At 44.8% G+C, this 23,332-nt stretch overlaps 1 protein-coding gene across 1 annotated transcript; it reads left to right on the forward strand.

Annotated features, from left to right (window-relative positions):
* The first annotated feature begins 1,365 nt into the window (after positions 1–1,365).
* Positions 1,366–22,585, forward strand: LOC115406051 (collagen alpha-1(VI) chain-like). Its single transcript, XM_030115930.1, has 35 exons — positions 1,366–1,648; positions 2,258–2,387; positions 3,147–3,347; positions 3,452–3,611; positions 4,848–4,961; positions 5,047–5,067; positions 5,711–5,731; positions 5,818–5,862; positions 5,965–6,018; positions 6,152–6,196; positions 6,856–6,882; positions 6,988–7,014; positions 7,123–7,167; positions 7,260–7,313; positions 7,853–7,915; positions 7,996–8,058; positions 8,140–8,193; positions 8,279–8,314; positions 8,399–8,461; positions 8,724–8,786; positions 9,655–9,717; positions 10,680–10,742; positions 11,091–11,141; positions 11,219–11,254; positions 11,409–11,471; positions 16,154–16,219; positions 17,993–18,028; positions 18,368–18,404; positions 18,593–18,601; positions 18,714–18,847; positions 19,186–19,283; positions 19,624–19,810; positions 19,893–20,064; positions 20,144–20,173; positions 20,497–22,585. The coding sequence occupies exons 1-35, from the start codon at positions 1,567–1,569 to the stop codon at positions 21,099–21,101; spliced, it is 3,018 nt and encodes a 1,005-aa protein (XP_029971790.1). The 5' UTR covers positions 1,366–1,566; the 3' UTR covers positions 21,102–22,585.
* Positions 22,586–23,332: the final 747 nt, after the last annotated feature.

Raw genomic sequence — 23,332 nt, forward strand, 5'->3', positions numbered from 1 at the left:
TGTCTCTGACTCATAAATGCGTCTAATCTTCGCCGCTTAGCAGCGGTGTCCCCTGGAAACTCGGCTGTCTTTGCCCATGATGTTCTGCAGAGCCTCTCAGTTTCAGGCGGTGCACCTCTATGCATTTACAGCTTTTTTTTTTTACCTTGACCTTGTAATCACTCCTTAGTGAGATAATTGAGTGATTTCAGTCCCGCGTGCCTCCTTGAAGACTGCAAAAAAAGTCTCAAAAGATCCCCTTCTTGAAACAAGATTGCCCAAGTAACTGTGAAAATAAAGATCCTAAGTGCTTTGCTTTATTACATTCCTCAACAGTTTTATGGAATAACGTTTTCCTGATGAAAACTGGTATTGAGACGTTTGAAATGCATGTGTTGCAGTTCACACAGAGCCCCCACAGCTGCCAGGAACCCAGCAGATTTACTGTGAGAGCTCACTAATAAATACAGATCATTACCAGATGTCCCTCCTCCTCGTGTCCTCATCCCTCCTTTCCTCCCCTCCCTGACAGTGATCTCAGTGGAAAATCTGAGACCGGACCAGACTTCCCTCATGTCCCACAGTTTGCGCGCACACACACATACACACACACAAACACACACACCCACACACACAGCAACATCCACCCCCATCAACACTTTGCCAAATGAACCTCCACTTCTCTGCCCCCTTCCCTTCCACAGAAAAGCCTGGCTGCACCTCCCAACTTTTTTCCGCAGGTCCGTCCAAGAGCGAGCAGAATGAGCGCTAGATGGCGCTGTGGGTCTTCCAGCTGTCAGAAAAGTCCAGCAGCCCCCCCTCCTCCTCCTCCATCCTCCTCCATCCTCACTCCTACACCCTCCGAGCCCTGCTTTCAAGTTCAGGTCGGGTCTGAACGCCAAAGTCAACCAGATGTACTGGAACTCCACCCACCCCATCTTCCACTGAAAGGAGGTCGGTTTTTTTTTTCACTTCGAGAGAATCCGAAATGCTTTCAAGATGGGCGTCAGCTGCTATTCATTAAGTCTGATCAAAAATAAAGATATTTCCTTGTGTATCTTTTCAGAGTTGCATTTCTCCAGTTTCTGCATAACAGCCAATGAAAAAAAAAATCCAAAATCCTAATTATAGCATTTGTAGAATCTCAGTGCATTCTATTTATAGCTCATTAAAAGGGTCATTTCCACATAAAGCATATTATTAATTGCTTGGATTTCTTATTGGGGCCCTTGTAAGGAAGTGTGCACGTCTCTGAGATTTTTGTCTCAACTTCTGGCCCGTGCGCGCTCTGGTGTTCCTCCACTCTTCATCCTCTTCGGAGAGAGCGCGTGAACTCCTCCTCCTCCTCCTCTCCTCCTCTCCCCCTCCTCCCTCTCCGTGCGCTCCGGTCCTCCTCTGCGCGCTCTGGATCTCTCCTCGGACAAACTTCTGCGGATCTCTGGGTCTCCGAAAGTTCGGGGAGTCGGTGTAGAGGTACCGGTACCGGGTCAGGGGCCGGAGAGGTTCGGTGTTGGGTTTTTTTTCTGGGGACTGGGGTGTTGTAGATTTTTTTTTTAGTAGTTTTTAGTTTTTCCTCCCAGTTTGACCATGGGGACTCTGAGAGTTCTCCTCGCGCTGCTCTGCGTCTTCCTGGCTGGAGCGCAGTTACAGAACGGACGCAAGTTTGCGGGTAAGTTTCCTGAACTTGTTCTGCGCTTTCGAAAGCAACGCTGAAGTTTTTAAAGTGTGTTGCGTGATGATGCATGTCGGGACACAGCTCTGTGGTTAATTGAACTGAGGTATTGTTTACTGAAAGAGCATTTTTCCACCGCCTTTGGGTTCTGCGCTTCTCCATAAGACGAACAATCCTGCAAATCATCAGCAGATCTCAGCAAGTGAAAGCAGCCTGATGCATGAACCCAGCCTGCCTGTACCAGGCCCCAGTTCTCCCTACTGCTGTGTTCATAAGCCTGGATGATCCAGACTGAGGTGTGACCTGCCTCAGGTGGAACCGCGGCTCAGGGCTTCAGCACAGGAGGGCATCTCAGTGCCGCTCCCAGCTGTTAGGATTCAGGTGTACACAGTACAGATGTGCACCAGTCATCAGTCTGTCTCTAGAAATGTGATTGATCACTTAGGCCTCAGTGCCACCTGAGATACCACCTGGACTGCAAACTGTCCATTCTGGAATGAGCTGAGAAGCAGAGCAGATAGAGGATTGGTTATTGAGTGTGTTGTTAATACATTGATTTTTGATGGGTTTTTTTGCTGACGCCATCTTTGTTTGCTTCCTGAGCAGAGTGTCCTGTTGATCTTTTCTTCGTGCTGGATACATCTGAGAGCGTCGCCCTCAGACAGCTACCTGGAAGCTTTTATATTGACCAGATCAAAGATTTCGCCAAACAGTTCATAGATGAGCTCAAAGACATGTAAGAAACACACGACTCTGTCATTCCATTAATTTTCTTGAACACTACAAACTGCTACAAACCAATGTCTAATCCGACCCATTTCAACATCTTATCACCTTATGTTATCACTATGAATTCTTTTAGCAAATCCAATATGACATGTTAATTTCCAATAATAGTCACACCATGCACACATCTGCTCAGATCATTTAGTGAAATGCAAAATCAGCTTTTATAAACAATGGAGCAATAGGTTCATCATCCTACAGAGATGAGCAGGTTCACCTTGACACACTGTGACTTCATTCCTGGTGTGGTTAATCCACGCAAAGCAAGGAAGAGTTTGTAAGTATATTCAGTAACCGAGGAAGTACATCTAGCTTACTACCAGACACGCCCACATCACTGCCCCGAAACGTCAGCCATTGGTGGCGGTGAGGGCATGCCTGCACATCCACCTGTCATCCAGTTCACAGTGAGATTTTTCAAATGTGAAATCATTCATGTGCTCCTGTGAGTGGCATAATATTGCTATTATTACTACATACTGCTGGATTTATGATTGCATGATGCTGCTATTCTCTGGTTTCAGTGATAGTTGTTTGGTCAGTGCAGATTCTCTATGCACACTCAAAATATGCAATGTATTTTTCTTCAAATTGATTTTATATTGACCTGAATTTTTTTCTAAGCTAAAAAATAATGACCTGAAAACCACACTTATGCAAAATTATGTGTATTGATCAATCTCGACCTTTACCACCTGTGGTCACCCAGGCGCCACCGATGCGATCGCATCCTCACGTGGAACTCGGGGGCGCTGCACTACAGCGACGACGTCATCCTCGTGCGAGAGCTGAGCGACCTGAACACCGAGCGCGAAGCCCTGAAGAAGGACATCGACGGCATCTCGTACATCGGCAAGGGCACGTACACCGACTGCGCCATCAAGAGGGGCCTCGCCGAGCTGCTCGTCGGGTAGAAAACCACACAGCCACGGGCGCGCTCTGAGCAAACAGCAGCAGAGATGTCACCGATGAGTGTGTGTGTGTGTGTGTGTGTGTGTGTGTGTGTTTCTGCAGGGGCTCCCACTACCATGAGAACAAGTACATTGTGGTGGTGACCGATGGTCATCCCATCACTGGCTACAAGGAGCCTTGTGGAGGCGTTCAGGAGGCTGCTAATGAAGCCAGGCAGCACGGGGTCAAAGTGTTCGCTGTTGCCATCTCCCCCGACCAAGAGGTACGAAACTTTGGTGCCTTTCTGTCATGTATGTTGCCATAAGATCAGTGCCTATGTTTCAACCAGATGCTGTTTTTGGGAGTAATTAATCTCATATGTCAATGTTGGAGAGATTTTGTGTTCTGCATTTATTCATCTATTTCCATGTTTTTCATCCCAAACCTTATTTTAAGACATTGATAGTAGTTCATCTTTCTGACTTTGTAAGCTGAACTTTTTTTTAAAAAGACACATTACCTGATTGCTTCTAAAGCCCCATTTACATTATGATGGCGTTATAAATTCATTCTGTACTGACTGGATATATACTAGAGTCTATCCATGTTTTTGTGTATTTTAAGGCTCATTAAAAGAAGAAACTCTGACAAATACAGATGGTACTTAATGGTGCCAATGATTACAATAGTTTATTTAAATATTGCAGTGTTTTTTGAAATATTGATACTTAAAGACAAGTCTGAAACCCCCCCCCCCCCCCCCCCCCCCCCCCCAAAAAAAAAAAAAAAAATAAAAATAATCACATGAAATGGGTGTAGCTTAGCAGGGTGTCAGGAAACAAAAGAGAAGTTTGGTAAAGATAACATTTAGCATCAGAATGGAAATTGAAGTGGAGGCGGAGAAAGTAAAAATGGGTCATTTAACCTCAAATGGAGTGAACATTCAACTGAAGTGACGGTGAATGAAGATTAGTGAAATGTGTTTATATTGAACGGAGTTCACTTTTCTAGTGTTTTTCCACTGATGTAACAGCCTCTGTAGTGCTTTTCAATACAGACACGTTCAGCCATACGTTCACACTCCGGTGCAGGCAGCGTCCATGCAGAACGCTTTGGCAGCTCAGCGACAATCCACTCCTCCAACATAGAAATATGTCCTTACCGTAGTGAGAAAGCCTTAAAACAAGACATGAAACAGTGTGATAGAGATATTTGAAGAGTTTTCTGCAGACTAAACAAGGGTGTGAAGCATGCTTCTCTCTGTTGGGATGTGGATTGCTGCCAAAAGCGAGAGTAATTTCTCAGACTGTTCCTACTCGACTGCTGTGATGCTTTGAGTCAGAGTTGTATTTAGAATGTCATGACAACAGGAAGAACCCGGACCCTAATACTACTACAGTATGTGCTGCTGGTGGCTCTCACAAGCAAGGCATCACCTTGCAGATTCAACCCGCTAAATCATGTTGGAGGTGTTCCTCTCAGGCTCGTCCGTGAAGATTTCTCTGTTCCGTCTCACCAGGAAACCCGGCTGTCGCTCATTGCCACCGATCAGAACTACAGGCAGAACTTCACGGCAGCAGACGACGCCAGATCCACCAAGATCGGAACCATTCGAAGCATTATTGATATGATCGTACGTCTTCTCTTCCCTTCACTTCTTTTCTTTATTTAACTTTCCAATTTAACTTTAATCTGTGTTTTATTTCCTTCCTTTTCAGACGAACGAGACAAAGGATGTGGTATGTATATTTTAAGATTTTATTCAAACTAAATCATAAACTAATTGTGTCTCCATTGTTAGTTCCCACGCACCATTTGCCTTTTGGCAGTTTATGTCTCACTTCTCTCAATTCTCCCTAAACTGTTTTGATTAAAAAATGATTGAATATTTACAATTGATTATTTATTTGACTCTTTTTCAAATAAAGCGTCGTATCAAAATGATTTACTTTTAGCTGAATGCCTTTAATCGAAAACATAATACATGAACCAGATTTCTTTCCTTAATTCCTCATTTTTATTCAACTGTGTAGTCAGAAGAGTATTTAGTGTGATAAATCTGACTGAAGGAGGATGTTTACACAGTTGATGGGTTGGTTTTTTTCAGATTTTGGGTCATTACCTTCCTTCTGGACCGCTGGCTCATTGTTTTTAGATGTAAACTTTGCTCAGCGCTCACTCTGTCAGGAAGCAAGGAGGAGTCGCCAGAGTGACGAAAACTCACCAGAAGCTTGTTGAAAAAGCCACATTTGATTTTTTTTCATACTTAATCAGCATCGTAGTGGCTGTAATGTTGGAGACGTTGCGGGGCGGTGAAATGTGCCGACCGGCTCCTCATGACTCGTCCTGATTTATGATTGTTGTCATTTCTTCTCTTCCCAGTGCTGCTCCTTTGACTGCTCTGTAAGTAATCTCAGCGACTGACGCAAATACTGCCTAAACTTCTGTGTTTGTGCGATTATTCAGTTGTGTTGTTGTGCTGTTTGCAGGCTCCAGGAGGCCCCAAAGGACCTGATGGAGATGTTGGCTCTAAGGTGGGGCAGCATGAACTCCCCAAATGTCAGATGTTGACTCAACCCCCATGATTCAGTTCAAATCTTCTGAGCCCACCTGTGTGTTTCCTTCAATCCCAACAGGGAGAAATGGGGAGGTCAGGAATGCCGGGAGAGAAAGGAGATATCGGAGCTGTGGTAGGTGGCCTCGGGATCGTGATTCTCTGTTTTCATTGCTAACTAGAAAGAGTTAAAAGAAAAAAAAAAGTGGATTCTCCATGTGGACTAGAGGAACGTTGGCTGACCTAATATCTGTGTTTGTTCCTCGCAGGGCAACATCGGTGAGCCTGGTCCTGGTGGTTACCCTGGAAGGAAGGTAGAGTGAGCCGCAAGTCCACCGAACTCTCCATATACATATATCTATAAATGTTTTCCATTTAAAATATCTGGTAGAGCTGATAATTCCACACTGATACGCCACTATGACTAACATATTTATCAAATGTCTAGTTGTATTGATTTTTCTTTTTAAATGAGTCGTTTATAGTCATTTAACACATTTTTCCATTTATACAGACAAAATTACGCTGAGACTTTCTTCTGTTCTTATTGGAATGATAAATTGGCCTCAGTATGCATTTCAGGACTTCTTGCAAACTAACAGAGAAAATGTTCATAAAATAACCTTTTCTAGTGATTGACAGAACAAGTTCATGTCTACTTGAGAGTTTTGAGTGTAGGAGAGCATCTTTTTAGACACCAATCTTTTTCTAAGACACATTAAGGGAACGGTCCATCTCTCTTAACTGATCGGCACATCACTACCAATAAGACTGCTCTATAATAATAATTATTATATCATATATCATATATCATATATGTATATATATATATATATATATATATATATATATATATATATATATATATATATATAATTCCCCTCAAAAATGTTATTTTTCTTTAGTCACTGTATCTGACCACCATGCCGCCTTGTATTTATAATTGTACTGATGTTTGTTCTTCTGCTTCCAGGGAGACTCTGGTTCCAGAGGGGAAAAGGTACAGCGTTCTGCACAGCGCAGGATTTTTTTTCATGAAACACGTCTGAGTCCCGTCTTTGCGCTGTGAAATTTACGGCTGACTTGTGCTTCTTGTTTTGTGCAGGGCGAACGAGGGCACAAAGGCTACAAGGTGAGCCGCTCTCAATGAGCTAATCCACACCAGGACGCCCGTCATCCTGAGATATAATCATGTTTATCACGTTTTTTTTAATTCACCCTTTCTGTTCTTCCTTCACAGGGAGACAAAGGTTTGAGAGGAAGAGACGGCATTGACGGGCGTAAGGTGAGCAGAGTGCGGCCAGCGCGGCTCTTCCTGTCGTCTCCTGTGTAATGAATGTGTTTGACGGCGCACGTCTTGTGTTTTTCCCTCATTAGGGTGAAGCCGGGTACCCCGGGCTTCCCGGCTGTAAAGGTTCCCCCGGATCAGATGTGAGTTTTCTGTCTGGACGTCCAAGTTATGGCTCCACTCTCAAGAATAACACACACATTTCCAATCACTGCCAGATGGAAGCTTATCAGTAGATGTGAACCCGTCATGACGTTGACGTGTGTTCTAAGGATATGCTGGTATGGAAACACACACACTTTGAACTTTTGATGTGTTAATTTCTCCCTTGGACACATCAACACACCCAAACACGCCACCTCTGCATCTGCTGGTGGCCCGGCGTCTGTTTACAGTCTTCAGCCACAGCTGAACGTCCATCAATGCGGCGCCGGCCGCGGCCACGGCCTCGGCCGGCTTCACACCGGGCTTCTGGAGCCTCCTGGGCAGGCGAACACGGGACCGGGCCTCTTTAATCACTACTCTGTTGACATTCTCCGCTGTCAGACTGTTTAAATGAAGCCATATAGTCATCCTGTAAACACAAACACATAGGCGCACAAGTGCTGCAGGAGATGGAGTGTTGAGGTTTCAGCTGCTTATAAGAATGCACTGAAGCTGTCGAGGTGCTGTGTGCTTCCAGGGCCTGCAAGGAGAGCCCGGGCCAAAGGGAGACCCTGGTTCTTACGGACTGAAAGGAGCCAAAGTAGGTCACGAGGACTTGAGCGCCTGAAGATCTCGGACTGATTTTTGGTGCTGTTTATTGAATGTTTCCTTTTTCTCCAGGGAGAACCTGGAAGAGAAGGCGAACCGGGCCGTCCTGGAAACTACGGGTCGCTGGGCCCACAGGTACGTCACCGTGGAAATGAACGACGACGCGAGGCGAAGCAGGAACGGCGAAACGTGCTGAAACATCTGTTGGGTTCACAGGGTGACCGGGGCCCCCGCGGAGCAAACGGGGACAAGGGAGAGCGAGGCGACGACGTAAGAACCGAGTCTCTTGGACGACGGCAGAAATATCAAGTTCATGACTTCTATTAATTTCCTGCTGTGTGTGTGTGTGCTTCAGGGAGCATCCGGGCCAGATGGAGTTCGTGGAGAGAGAGTAAGTGGGATTAACTTTAAGTTAGTGTGTTTATGTGCGGGAGCTCCTGATCTGTGTGTTAACATCTCCGAAAACCCCTTGTAGGGAATACCTGGAGAGAAGGGAGAGCAGGGATCCCGAGGAAGCAGAGGCCCGAGAGGAGAGCCAGTAAGTGATTGTGTTATCAACGGAAAGTCGATCCGCCTGATGTCAGCGTCTCCTCCTGCTGAGACATTCATGGGAATCTGTTTGGCAGTTATAACCATGGCGACCTTCGAGGAGCTCAAGCTGTTTCATACTGTCAGACCCCGTGTTCTCCCATGGATCCAGCTTCATTTAAATCTACGCTCCATTAGCCGTGCCTGTCTGTCCTTACTGTCTTTGATGTCTTTTATTTCATTTTTTTTGCATTTGTTCTTTTCTTTGCCAGGGGGACCCGGGGCCCCGTGGAGACCAGGGGAGGGAGGGCTCAGCCGGCCCCAACGGAGACCCCGTAAGAGCCACGCTCGCGTTCAAATGTAAACACGCGCAAACAGAAGCTGCGTGCCGCCGTCTGTTATCCTGTCGTACGGCGTTCAGGAGGCGGAACGTCCCCCAAGTACAAGCCACCCACTTTTCTCTCTGGCATCCCTCCGTTTTTTTTCCTCCACTTACTTTTAGAGCCATTTTCATGGAGCACGTGCACGTGTGAGCACTTGTGCACGTGCACGGATTTTTCACCATGCAGGCAGAAGCTCGAACAGTGGCGAACGCGGAGCGCTGCCCACTCCTCCCTGTTCTCAGATGGAGCTCCTCCCGGGAGCGCCGGCGCTCACTCTTTCCCCTCTGACTCACTTCTTCTATCTGCCGCTTCCAGCCAGAGCTTTTCTTAATAAGGCGCCGGGCGGCGTAATAATAATAATAATAATAATAATACGTTACAAGCGGTTTGCTGCGGTAACCTCCGTGATGTCAGAGCCTTCAATGGAGCTTTTGTGTTTTTGACTGTTCCTCATTTCCCCATCGGAGCGCTGCGAACACTGACCAGCCGGGGCACAAGAAGTCCCGCAAACATGGAATAACTGACACGGCAGGCCCACCTTATGCACTCAGGGGAAAAAAATGCATTTATCCTCACATGCTCTTCTGTTCTGTTCGTTATTTGCACCCAGTAAAAACTTCCACACTTCATTTCAGCAGTACAATCTATACTATAACGCTTTGTCTCTTCAGCTTCTAACAAAAATAAGAAGTTGAAAAGCCTCTGTGTTGTTGGTTTAACATTTTCAAAGGTTTATTTTGTCCCTCACAGTTGACTCCATGTTTTTATTGTGTCTCAATAATGTTTAATTTTTATTTTTTTTTTTTTTGCTGTTTTGAAGGGTGAGCCTGGCAGGGCTGGTTCTCCTGGCTACAGAGGAGATGAAGGCCCACCTGGACCAGAAGTGAGTCCAACAACAAACACTCACTTCATTTCACAATCAGCTAAAGGCAGTGACAACACCTTTACTCCATAATCCTCTCAATCTGATTAATATTATCCCACCATGGACACTCGACTCCTCGCCAAAACTGTTTTCTTGCTCAAGAGGTCTTTGTGTCCTTGTTTAACCTCTTCCCAGTTTTTTGAAGAAGGCCAGGCTCCGCTTGAAAAATCTGACCTCATGTAGTTATAAGCGTTCGTTTAATCCTGGGTGAACCCGTAATGGTACACAGGAATCGTAAAAAATTTAAGTTGTCCATAATAAAGCAGGAACCATAGGAGCTCCAACTTGGCACACGATCATGTTGCTGTAACTCCAAGATTCATAAAAAAAAGAGAAAGATTTTGCAACCGCAGCCATAATTCATTGATTATTGTCAGCCATGCCTCATGGATCTATAAACATCCATGTATATAAAAGCTTTAAAGTGAAAGGACCCTGCTTAAAACACAATCTAAGAAACCAGCTTGCCAAGACTTGCAATCGATGCCAGTTGCTGATTGTTATGCAGTCCAGTCTTCCTGCCCTGGGGGTCTGGGTCTGGGTCTGTGCAGGACCGGGCCATATCAGATTTTAAAGTGAAACCAGATGCCGGAATGACATGTTCAGCTAATTCAGTAAACATGCCATCTTGTGTTGCTGTGATGAAAACGGAGGTCATAAAATAAACTGTCTGACTTCTGCTGGGAAAACAGTTAATACCAGTGTCATTCATTTACTATTACAGGTTGCTCTTTGTTGATAATACCTATCTTTGTTCAATGACTGAGGACATGAAGGGTTAAAAGTTTGTCAGTTGCTTCCTCTCACATGCCGTCTCATGCATCTTTACTCTATTTTTTTACAGCATCCAAATGTTTTCAAAATTTGCATGATTCAGTGCGTCATGTGTTTTCAATCTGACCGTTTCTTTCATCACGCAGGGACCCAAAGGCCCGAGAGGAATCAAAGGAGCTCCGGGAGACAGAGGCCTGATGGGGGAGAGGGTGAGCGAAGGAGGGGGGGGGGGGGCACAGATGTGTGCCATCCATCATGAGCTCCGCCACCATGGTTGTGTGCATGCGTGTTTTTTTGCTGGGGCCTTGCTGCATTTGTGTGGACAAAAATCAAATCCCTGGGAGGAAAGTTAGTCCATTTTGAGACTTGTTTGAAAGTCAGCAGTACTTATTGTTCAGTTTAGTCAGTAAATCAGGTTTGGGTCAGCAGCAAGTGAATGCATGGCATCAGTGGATTAGACCCTGCAAAGACACCTACAGTCAAAACATGAAGGTTTCCGGTGTGATTCTACAATATGTATGATCTAACTTGTGAGTGTTTCTCCTTCTTTCTTCCAGGGAGTGGATGGCCCCCCAGGAAACGGCACTGCAGGTTGTAATGGTTTCCAGGTATGGACTCCAGGCAGTGAACCATCCTGGATGTGACTAAACATAAACGCATATAGTGAACGTTTCTGTGTTTTCAGGGTTATCCCGGACCACGTGGAGACCCTGGCGAGCCGGTGGGTTTATCTCCCAAGTTTTTATTTTAGTAATAAGTAAAGTATGGATTCCTGAAGGATTTAGTTTAGTTCCCAAGAGGAAGTCTTACCCTGATCTCAGGTGGATTGCTCCATATATTCAGCATTGATAGTCATGCATATGCTCAACCCTCAGGGTGGCAAGGGAGCCCCTGGACCCAAAGGAGATGACGGAGACGCTGGAGAGCCCGGCTCTGATGTAAGTCTGCCTCAAAGTTTTTGGGTTTTTTTCTTCTTCTTTTCGGAGCTTCTGCTCGCTCTTGATCTTAATATATCGTTCTTCAATCCCCTTCTGGCAGAAAGCACTGAACGGATGTGAGTCACGTGTCTCATACAATAGCCACATTTACATATTTCTGCTTTTCATGTGCTTATTTGAAGACCAACAGTACTTCATTTTATTTAATAATCTTCATCTTTCAACTTTTGCTCGGTTGTGGACGTTTCGAATTATGTTGCAACTTTAATTTCTACCAGGTCTTTATTTTCGCTCCCACACTCTCCTCCTGTTCAGCAGCTGGAAATGCTTTTTTCGTGTGTGTGTGCATGTGTGTGTGTGTGTGTGTGTGTGTGTGTGTGTGTGTGTGTGTGTGTGTGTCATTGGGGAAGAGGGCTTTGAGCTGATGCAGCTGTGTATATGTCGTCGTCAAGGATACCAGGAAATGAACTGAGACGATGAAGGCGCTGTAGTACTTTTGGGTTTTGTGTGTGTGTGTGTGTGTGTGTGTGTGTGTGTGTGTGTGTGTGGTAGTGAGACCATCAGCATCTTCACACTATGCCAGTTTCAACATTTTAACCATCGATTCGACCTCGCCATGTTTATATTAAGGTTACTGCGTTTTCAAGGTTCGTGTTTCCTGACTCAGTACCATGAAACAGCGAACCTCCCAAAAACTGGTCCGGCTTGTAAGTTCTGGATTTCCCGTACCAGGTCAGTTTTACCACTCATCAGGACAGCGCAGTGCTGCGGCGCCCAATCACCGCAATGTTTACGTCTTCCATTTCTCTGCTTGTCGCTAAGGAGCGGCAGCAGCCAGCAGGAAACATCTCGTAACCTGAGTAAATGAATCCGCAGCTGTGTTTAAGAGCCATAAACCGTATCGCCCAAGTAAAAACATGTAAAAGAGTGGCTGTAGGAAACATCCTTGTAAAGAGGCGAGAGCACTTAGACCGAAATGCCCTAATGTCAGTCAGTCGAGCCACGGTGGTTTTGAATGTATGACGAACTGAGGTGGGAAGCAACAAAAGCAACAATTGCTTTTTATACTCCACTTGTGTATAGATTTAAATTATGTTTTTCTGAATGCCACACAGGCTTCACTTTTATAGTCTATTTTCTCTGTTCTAGTGGTCTCAAAAGGTTTACGTGACCTTTTGTTTTGCCCCTTTTACTCGAACGCCCAGTAATGTGTTCAGGTTGATTTGCAGGTTTACATTCTCCAAGAATATAATCTTTCAATGGATAAATCTTACTGAGACACTCGGCCATTTGCAACATGTGCGCATAATTCCATGTCCATCTTTACCTGGAAGATTTCCAGTTTCGACGATGTGTTTAGACGATTCTTTCGAACCTGCAGTCCCAAAATAAACGTTCTCCTCGTTGGGAGTTTTATCAGAAATAGAAGAACATGGAGTGCTTGGTTTCAGCCGATCTAATCAGACTGAAGCGTTTACATGATGCAGCTTTAATCTGATTGTCCACGTTCCATGTGACCAAAGCTACTGTTTGTCAGTTCCACACACTCCATGCAAACAGTCACACACCAGTAGCCAGGGCTGCCGTCACGTTGTTTGTGCTTCATGTGATTTACCACAAAATCACTTTTTTCTAAAGTTGTGAAAAAAATGTTATATCTGGCCATATCAGCAACAGTTCACATTAACTTTGCACGAGAAGTGGAAACAGATGGAAATAACAAAGTTGGCTCTGACTCAGACGTACCTTACAGGACCTTTAAAGCTTGTTAATTAACACGTTTTGTCTCATCGTGTACAAGCAACAAAATGCAGTTTTATGGGAGCCCTGTGTGTTATTACCAGAGAAGCAACCTGCCAGATCGTCCAACATAAAACTGCGACTTGTTTTTTTAGATTGTACATATATACGTATAAGCTGGAGGTAATGGGGGACGTGTTAAGTTGCGTTCAGATCTTCGGCAACTGCAGCTGCGAGTAGCGTTTTATTTACACCACAAAAATAAAAGTGGCGGTGATATTCTCACCGAGTAACAAACCAAAACTGGACACATTCTTTAAACAAGAGCTGCCCAGTGCGGCTCTGTGGGTCATGAAAAAATCCCTTATGAAAAATACATGATGGGATGCCGTTTCTTTTGTATATCTCTATGGAAAAAGTGACTTCAGCTTGTAGCGTCCTTCCCCAGAGGCATTCATGGATTATTTTATTCTTCTCCAAAACAGTCAGTGTTTTGTTCCCACAGACACTCGTCCATTCACTGTTTTGAACGTTACATTAGGGAGGAAAAAAAAAAAAAGAATCATCAGTGGGACTTCATAAAATGAGACTAGAAACAGACTTAAAACTCATCCAGCTCCAGTCTGATTCTTCAGGCTCTGGATTCAGATGGTTTGAATTTTTTCACACCGTACAGGCATGTAGTGTGTTGCTCACACTTTCTTTGGCCAGAGGGGACGGCAGGTTAGACAGAGGTGTGTCGCAGAAAATAAAGATGGAGCCAGACCTCTTGACCTTTTGACCTTATTAAGACTTTGGAATGATAATATGCACGTATCCAGCAAGGTGCGAGCAGCGCTCACGTCTGGCTTTGAGTCGTCAGAAAAGATGCCATCAAACAATTGTGTGTGTGTGTGTGTGTGTGTGTGTGTGTGTGTGTGTGTGTGTGACTGAGATATGAGCCATGTTCTTTACATCAGAGTGTTTGAAGCTGAGAATCTGTGGTAACTGAAAACACATGTGCTGTGTGTGTATATGTGTGTGTGTGTGTGTGTGTGTGTGTGTGTGTGTGTGTGTATGAACCGGCCAGGTGGTTGGCATTACCTTCTCTCATAGCTGTCCACCATAGGTTGGCATTTGCAGTGTTTTAGTGCAGACCTGATTTTCTGAGACGTAGATCAAAGGGCAGAAATGATTTACTGAGGTGATTTGTGTCTTCATAGCATCGACTGACCCGTTTACCCTCAAGTGCACTTTGTGGATGTATTTGGAACTGAAACAATTCTAACTTCTGCTTTCATTTCTGTCTATTTTATATCATTTAATACACTTTTTTTTCTAAATAATAGAACACACATTTTTTTCTTTACAGTAATAACAACAATATTGATAATTTATATGTGCGTAACTCTGGGTCAGCGCTTGATCGTGAACGTGGGGGATCATGGTTTGAGTCCTGAATTTGCCATGACTTCTGTGGTGACCCCTGTAAAAAGGAGCCGTGAACACACACACCACACATCTGTATGGCACCTTGGAGCAACAAAGGGCTTTAGACAGAACAAATCATGAGGAAGAGAGCAGTTTAAATTAAACATTAATTAGTTTGAATGACAAATTCAAACATCCAGAACAAAAAAAAAAAGTCCTGTCAACGTGCCTCATTTTAAAGGAGATGAAGAGTCAGCCAGACTTATTTCCTTTGGAAGGTTATTTCAGTGAGTGTGAGGGGGGCTGAACCAAAGAGCCCGGTCGTCTTCAGTCCTCAGCCTCGGCTGTCTGACATTGAGCAGAGCTTTGAGGACCTCGGCTTCAACAGAAACATAAGGGCACCGCAGGCATTCAGGTAAAGCTTCAAAACCGGAGAACAGTATGTATTCTCCTAAAGAGAACAATTAATACAGAACACATGAAAAACCAGTCGCTTCTCCTGAGTCTGCACATGTTTGAGAGCCAGTTTGGAAGCCGTTTCTGGAATGAATCTTCGCTCCGTTTGGTATCTGCACTCGCTTTACAATGTTGCATCAATGTGAAATTCCTTCGGCGTCTTGCTTCCCTCCGCAAACAGAAAACACCCGCATCTCTTTAAACGTGCACAACAGCGTCTGTGGGAACAAGGGACTTAAGGACAGGATGATTTCCCCAGAATTGATTTACTCCGGCAAGCCTTTAATTCTCCGCACTTCCAGAGTCGGGGCTGTAGTCTCAGCGGAGGTCAGAGCACAGCAGCTGCAGGCGCTCTTTTCTCGCTTTGTTCTTTAACAGCTGTACTGGTGTGGGAGATAGTCAGGGAAGCCAAGATCTGGCTGGAGAAAAACCCTTTCAAAATAACTGAAATCAATGAAATATAGATTTTTTTTTTCACAATTCTCTCTCTTTTAAAGCCTTAAATGGTAAAATCTAAATATTTTCTTTAAAGCAGGTAAAAGTCCGCAGTAAACATGATTTGGAGCCTAATGGGCCCATTACCTCATTCTGTTCTCACTGGCTGTACATGTACACCGATGAGACATAACATTATATAACAGTAATCAGATCCTCATGTCAGTGGCCTTGTATTTCTTGCTGGCCAGCCAACAGATTGATCCTCAGTCTTTTTATACCATTAACTTCCTCCAACATAAATAAGAAAAGATTTTCCTGACATGCTCCACTTCTACGACTTTAACAGCCTTTATCAATCCTTAGTCACAGGCTGAACCTGCTCAGATTTGATGTAATCCCTCAGTGAAGCGTGTGCAGCAGACAGATCATCGTAAAACAGCAGGCGCTACATGAGCGCTACATGAGCGCTGCAGAGCGGCTCTGTCCCCTGCAGCCAGAGGAAGATTCGTCAATTTGTAAAACACACCTGGACGACACACACATCTGTCATCCTGTCAGGTCTCCCAGCAGGACTCTTGCAGTATGGCTGTTCTATGAAGCTCTGTGCTCTTTATTTATTTATTTTCTTCATTTTACAGAACAGGGAACCAGGGAGTCCCGGACCTAAAGGGGCCAAAGGTCACAGAGGGCCTGACGGAAGAGTGGTAAGAATGCACAGGAGTGTGGGCGTGAAGCTGACTCTTTCTGTGGCTTTGTTTGTGTTTGAAGAGTTGTCTGCATGTGTTTGCAAGCTGAGATGTTGGTGGGAATGCCGTGAACATGCAGAGAGTGAATCTTTTCCTCTAAAATTTAACTGTTTCTATAAAATCACATCACTGCTTTGCAAAAACTTCCTGACTCACAAATTCAACCCCCAGATTTAAAGTCCATTCCTGTTTCATATTTTCTTCATTGTCATACTTTACTTTTCCCACTTCCTGGTTTGTCATGGCTACATACAGTGGAAAGTTGCCCTAACTGAAAGTAATGAACTAATATTGTAACTTTTTTTTTCCTCTTGGATTGGCTAGAATTAAAGTATAGTAATCAGAGAAAAGTGCAGGACAGATGACAACAGTTCATCAACATGCCATCCACTTCATTTTAATTAATCCGGAGACATTTGTAGCTTTCAGCAAATGTTACTCCAGCAGGACGTTGCAGCTGCATTAGTTGAGCAGAACTTTCCTCTGTGGAATAATTCACATTTCGAGCCACACAGGCAGCTCCTCTTAAGTACTGCGATGATTGGTCGGTTTGAGTCTTTTCATGGAAACAGTTAATAATAAAAGCGTGGAGTCACAGGATTTTTTTTTTTTTGCAGGAACATGTTTAATACAAACACAATGCAAACCTTTCTGAGCGTCATTGTGCGGCGGGTTGTTTTTCCTCTGTGTGGGCAGAGGTTTCTGCTCCCACAGACATCCAGTTAACGCGGAATAATCTCTCCACTCAGCCAAGCCACATGTGAAGACATAAAAAAAAAAAAAGAAAGAAACTGGCATCTGAGTTTTGGCTGGCTGTGTGAAGGAAAATACTGTTATCCCCCGCTCTTTTCACCAACTGGCAAGTCACGCTTGCTCAGATGAATCATGAGAAAAAATGAATACCAGTTGAATTAAATATAACGCAGTGAGCAAATGCATGTTTTCTACAGCACAGCGTCAGTTCAGACTTTATCCTCTCGCTCTGTCTGCTGCTCGTCTTTCTGCTCCTGCTTTTCCTCCCTTCTCGCTGCTCCTCTGGCTCAAATCCCACCTGCATACTTCAGTATGAAAGCTTTGCGTCGTGTGTTCAGAGGACAGTTTCTCTGCTGTACCATCAGCGGCTGTCTCCTTCTTTATCTCTCTCTCTCTTTTTTTTATGTCCGTCTTCCTTTTTCTCTAATGTGTGTTTGCTCGTGCGCACACATGTGAACTGTTCTGGCCTCTTTGTCGCAGAGAAGAATGCTCTTAAACCGAGTTTAATGTCTGTTAAAACAAAACAGATGGTTTTTCCTGTAGCCGAGTGCAAAAAAACAAAGCGCTGTGGCATTGAACTTTCAGAAGAGTCGAGCCGTTGCTGCAGAAAGAGAGCTGCTCACACTGTGTGTGTGTGTGTGTGTGTGTGTGTGTGTGTGTGTGTGTGTGTGTGTGTGTGTGTGTGTGTGTGGGCGTGGATGTGGGTTCAGTTATTGTGGGAATCTAGTTTACAGTCAAAGGAGAGATGGTTTTAAAGTGAACTGAACTGTCCAAGGGGAGCACACGCCCCCACACCCTTTTTTTTTTTTTTTGAATTTCCAACATAAAAAAAGATTTTCTCAACTTGCTCTGTCATCTTAAAGTCAGACCACATGCAATTTGGGGCATTTTCCACAAACATCAGCATCTAACAGAGGAATGATTCACTGATCCTTCATATCTTTTTGTCCCTTTATTCATTTCTGACTTTGTCTTCAGGGACCTCCTGGGCCTCCTGGACCACCAGGAACTGATGTAAGTATCAAAAATAGTTTGAATCCGTCCATTTCATTTGAACCCCTGCCCTCATTTTAGCCTCGGGACCAGACGGCTAAACGCTACAGGCTGAAGTCCCTCCTGAGGGCGTGCTGTGTTTTTAATCTGGAAGTGATACTGTATGTTTAGTCCGAAGGCACTCATCCAATTTCCTAAACACAGAAACCCAAAGAAATATTCACCGACTTCTGGCTTAACAAAAAAAAAAAAGTCACCATTGTCCTGTTTTCTTTTCCTTTTGGAACAGTTTGAATCAATCTTGATGTTATGTAATGTTGATATAACACGCTTTAACATAAAGCCCGCCTCTCTCTTCAGGAATGTGAAATTCTGGACATCATCATGAAACTCTGCTGTAAGTTCAAAGATTTGTTCAAACCCTCGCTCTCAGTAATCAGCTCGGAGCACAGTTAGCTGACGGTGCCGTTTAAAACCTGAGCAGATCACAGGTTTAGTTGTTTTACATTTTTCCCTCATTTGGTTCGGCCTAACTGATGATTTTCTGTTGTTGTTTTTTTTCCATCCCTTCCTAAATGCTCCCAGCTTGCTGTGGTAAGTTGGCAGTCGTGAGCTCCACTGTTCCCCACACGGTGTGTCTGCTATCACGCTCATCGCTCTGTGTGTGTGTGTGTGTGTGTGTGTGTGTGTGTGTGTGTGTGTTCAGAGTGTAAGTGCGCCCCTGTTGACCTGGCCTTCATCGTGGACAGCTCAGAGAGTATCGGTGCCTCAAACTTTGCTCTGGCCAAAGACTTTATCATCACTGTCGTCGACAGACTGATCAAAGACCATCAAGTCAAGGTGATTTTTTTTATTGTATTTGTCTCTGAGTCATCCAGTTCTGCAGAACTCTGAGTGAGAGCAGATGTTTGGCCCTCGCAGCGTGTGTTTCTCTTTAATTTTAACAACAACAGCCTCGAAAACTGATCTCAAAATAGAAAAGTGTGAATGAAACGGATTGTCTTGGAGTTTTTTGGTCGTGCTTTCATGTCTGTCCAGTGACTCTCCTCGTCCAGCTTGGGTGTAATTAGTCAGGATGGGTGGGGCGCGGAGATGTTGACAGAGGAAGGCGCGCGCACGTAGCCGTGACACACGCAGACCGAAAACTGAAAGTCACCATGAGGTGTTTTTCTTTCCAGTTTGCGTTGAACGAATCCACCGTGAGTGTGGTCCAGTACAGCGGCTCACGAGCCCAGGAGGTCGTCACCCTGGAAAACAGCCTCGCCGAATTCAAACAGTGAGTTCGCACACGAGAGCCGCTCAGTCCGTTTTTGCCTGCAGTTTCTTCCTTAATATTACATCTTATCAGTGACTCATATATAATTCGCTGACAGCCCTAATGACACAGGTAGTCCAGAAAGTAATTTTTTCATTTTTTTCCACTGTTGTGGATCTAAAAAGCCTGAATGATAATATATTAATAATATTTGGAAAAAGCCCAACTTCTCTACACTTTAACGTGGATGGGGAGATGATATGTGGGATTTTTATTTTTTTTTCCCCATCGCGATGTGATTTGACTTTAAATATTGTGACGCGTTTTTGAGAGAACGAGTTCGTTGTGTGTGTTTCCGCAGGGCCGTGAGAGACTTACGCTGGTTGGCCGAAGCCACGTACACCGGCGAAGCCCTTGACTTTTCTCTCAAAACCGCAGTCGGCAGGATGAAGAAAGAGAACAAAGTGGTCCTGGTTCTCACCGACGGCCGTTCCGATATCACCAGGGATAAGACTCCCCTGAACGTGCTGTGTGGGAAAAACATCCAGGTGAGTTCGGAGTTCAGTATATCTGCACGTACTGCACGTTCTGACCCGGGTAACCTGAACGCGCCCCCCCCCCCCCCCCCAGGTGGTCGGTCTGGGAGTGAAGGATTACTCGGGTCGCGAGCCGAACCAGGAGCAGCTCGAGTCGGTGGTGTGTAAGAGCGACCCCAAACCGGGCTTTCCCATCGTCCTGGACAACTTCGCTGAGCTGCTGAATGACAATGTCCTCCAGAACATCACAAACAATATCTGCCAAGGTACGGCCACAGGACACATTTCAACATCCTGAGTAAAATTCTGGAATAATTATTTATCCCCTATTTCTCTCTCACACAGCAAAGAAATGCCCAGACTACAAATGTCCCAGTAAGTATTATTCTGATCCAGCATTGAGGCACATCTAGTCAAACTCTGAAGTTTAATGTTGTGGATAACGTTGCAAAAATCAAATAATATAATCAACATATTACATTAGATTCCATTTGATTAAATGAGATTAGATCAGAACAGATCAGACAGAACTTTCTTGATTCTTTTGGGAAAAATTCCTTCATACAAAATCGTTAAAAAGTATAAAATCAAAAGTAAGCAGATTAATTCAGTTTCCGTGTTGTTTCACATGAGTGTGTTGTTCTACTGGAAGCAGCTTCTGAGCAGATGTGTGTGTGTGTGTGTGTTTTGCGTTGTAGTTACCTTCGCTGAAAGCACCGACATCTTGGTGATGATGGACAGCTCGGCGAGCGTGGGTCAGAAGAGCTTCGAGACGAGCAAGGCCTTCGTCCAGCAGCTGGCCGAGCGCTTCCTGTCCGCCGAGAGGCAGCGCGGCGCCACCGTCAAAGTGGGCGTGGCCCAGTACAGCCGCAGCGCCCAGATGAACCAGCCGCTGACCACCAACCTCACCTTGCTGTCCACTAGAATTGACGAGGCCACGTTCCAGAACGACGGCACCGACGTGCTGGGCGCCATGGAGTTCGCCCTGAAGAACCTGCCCGGCCGCGGCGACGCGTCGGGAGGACGGAGGAAGCTGGTGCTGTTCTCCGACGGCCGGTCGCAGGGCGTCACCGAGGCCGTCCTGGAGAAGCGCGTTCGGGAGGTGGCCGACGCCCGGGTGGAGCTGTTCGTCATCTCGGCCGGCAGCCAGGTCAACGAGGCCAACCTGCGCACGCTGGTGAGCCGGGGGCGCGCGGACGACATCACCTACGCCCAGCGCCACTTGTTCCGCGTGCCGGATTACCCCTCGCTGCTCCGCGGCGTCTTCGCCCAGACCGTCTCGCGCAGGGTGTCTCTGCCTTAGAGACGCAAGGAGCCAGAAAAACAGAGACCAACACGCTTTGAGTTTTTAGTCCCATTATTTGAATATTCAGTCTCACTCATTTAATTCATACACCGTGTTCAAGTATTTGAAATGGAATAGGGAATGTCACAAAACGACAGATGATTGTGTGGCAGAAAATAAAAATGTAAATATCTTTAAAGGATTACTTTGAAGCTTGAGTAGACCCTCCAAGGCATGTTCTGTACAAATCCTAACCCCTTTTTGCAAAAGCCAATAAAGATACTGGCTCAAACCACAAAGTGCTCGACGTTCTGTACGCAGTCAGGATGACTCTCCTGCCTTGGAGGTTGAAAAATCAGGTTTGATAAAGTTCCAAATCAAAACGGGGGAAATTCTGGGTCCTGGAAAAACCATCACAAATCACACCTCAAGACACGTTTCCATCTGTTATCCGCATTGAGCTCATTTCTACTCAGGTATTGTACACCGCCTGTTTCACGCCGAGCTTTGGCTGCCTGAGCCGCGTCTCACCAGGACCAGAGCCCCCGCTGTTAGAACCACGATGTCTGCAAGTCTCTTTTGGACTCCTCTGTGTAGCTCTTACCACTCCTTCAAGTTGTGTCCCTGCTCCGCCAACACAAGCGAACGACCACAGCTGTGAACCTGAAGCACGTCGGCCGGGGATTTTCTGCTAAACTTAAACAACCTTTGATCCTTGAAACCGGGTCCTGATTGGCCTTTATCTTTACTTAGCTTTTCTTTCCCCCATAATATGCATTAGAGCAGTTAATTGGTTAATTGAAAACATTCTCCCGTCTGGGAGAAAACTCACCCGACATCACTTTAAAGCTCTATTAGATCAGAAACCTGACGGCCTAACAGGAAGTGACATCAGGCCGCCTTTCAAACAAAACCCATCAGTGTTACACCTGGTGCTAATGAGAACACGACAGCTGGACTTAATGTGTGTGTGTGTGTGTGTGTGTGTGTGTGTGTCTGGATATGCGGGCCCCTCTCTGTGTTCTTCATTTACATGTGTGGGTTTTTATGTGTAACTTCAGGCGATCGTTCTGTAATCACTTGTGCCAGGGTCAGTTCATGACAGAAACCTGTTTCTTGTTGTCGCTGAGACAGTGATGATTCAGTCACACACACACACACACTCTGCACACTTTCGCAGCTAATCAGCGAAGCAGGAAAACATCTGTCATGGTTGAAGGCTGGAAAATAAACATAATGGGGCCGGTGAGCCCCTCGCACCCAAACACACACACAAACACACACATTTTTATTTTTTTTTAAATCCCCACAACTGTAAGCTCTCCACTTTTTGTCATCATGCGCGGCTCAGACTCACTGAACTGTTGTTAACTGTGGTGCTATTAATGTCAGTGTATCAGCCTCTACCAGTGTTGTTAAGAGATGGAGGATAAAGTTCGCCGGGGATTCCCAGCCTCAGTGGTTCTGTTAGAGCTCCTTCAATAAAGGTTGCTACACCAAAATGTCTGTGTGTATAGTTTTTTTTTTTAAATTTGCACACTTAGAAACTTCCAATCCATAGTTTTCACAGCCAGGCGCACTTTACTTATGCACTTTATAAAACCTTTATTAGTTTTTCTTTTGTCAAGTTAGTCAAACAACATCAAGGATGCCAATCTTCTCAAACGATCTTATCCACAGTTTAGAATCAACATATCATTTTGAGATTGTGAGGGAAACTCTACGACCTGCACAAACTTAACACCTGCACAACGACAACACGCAAACTCCACACATTGGGGCCACCAAACCCGGGATTATCTTCCTTTAAAACAAGAGAGCTAAAATACGCAGTTCAGTATTTTTTCACTGCATTTTTTTTCTTTCTTGATGACATGTTCTCTTTGATAAAGGCTTAAACTATTCACAGTTTAAAAAAAAAACACACAATGAGGAATCTGAAGACACTAAAATCCTCCTGCTTTGAGCTGGTTTGTCAAAAAAATAAGCGATAACATTTCTGCAAATCACACTGTAGAGCTGTCACAGATCATCAACATAATACAGCTCAATATCATCTTCAGCCGGCTGGTTCAGTGAAATAATACCAAAACAGCATTTAAAATTTAACTTTAGCATTTGTTGTGATGCAGAATATTTCTGATGAAAATATCTATAATTTCACAAAACCAAACAATTACAACTAAACATTACCACAATCTCAACATGGAGCCAATTTTAATTATATCTTCTCATGCAAAGAATGCTGA

Source organism: Salarias fasciatus, chromosome 18 (assembly GCF_902148845.1).
Source record: "Salarias fasciatus chromosome 18, fSalaFa1.1, whole genome shotgun sequence".
NCBI lineage: Eukaryota > Metazoa > Chordata > Actinopteri > Blenniiformes > Blenniidae > Salarias > Salarias fasciatus.

What these genes read in the sequence shown, in the direction of transcription:
- LOC115406051 (XM_030115930.1), top strand. Translation starts at nt 1,567, where the DNA reads ATGGGGACTCTGAGAGTTCTCCTCGCGCTGCTCTGCGTCTTCCTGGCT. An exon ending in GAGGGCACAAAGGCTACAAG is followed by an intron (nt 7,015 to 7,122) that starts GTGAGCCGCTCT and finishes CTTCCTTCACAG; the next exon opens with GGAGACAAAGGTTTGAGAGG. An exon ending in CCGGCCCCAACGGAGACCCC is followed by an intron (nt 8,787 to 9,654) that starts GTAAGAGCCACG and finishes GCTGTTTTGAAG; the next exon opens with GGTGAGCCTGGCAGGGCTGG.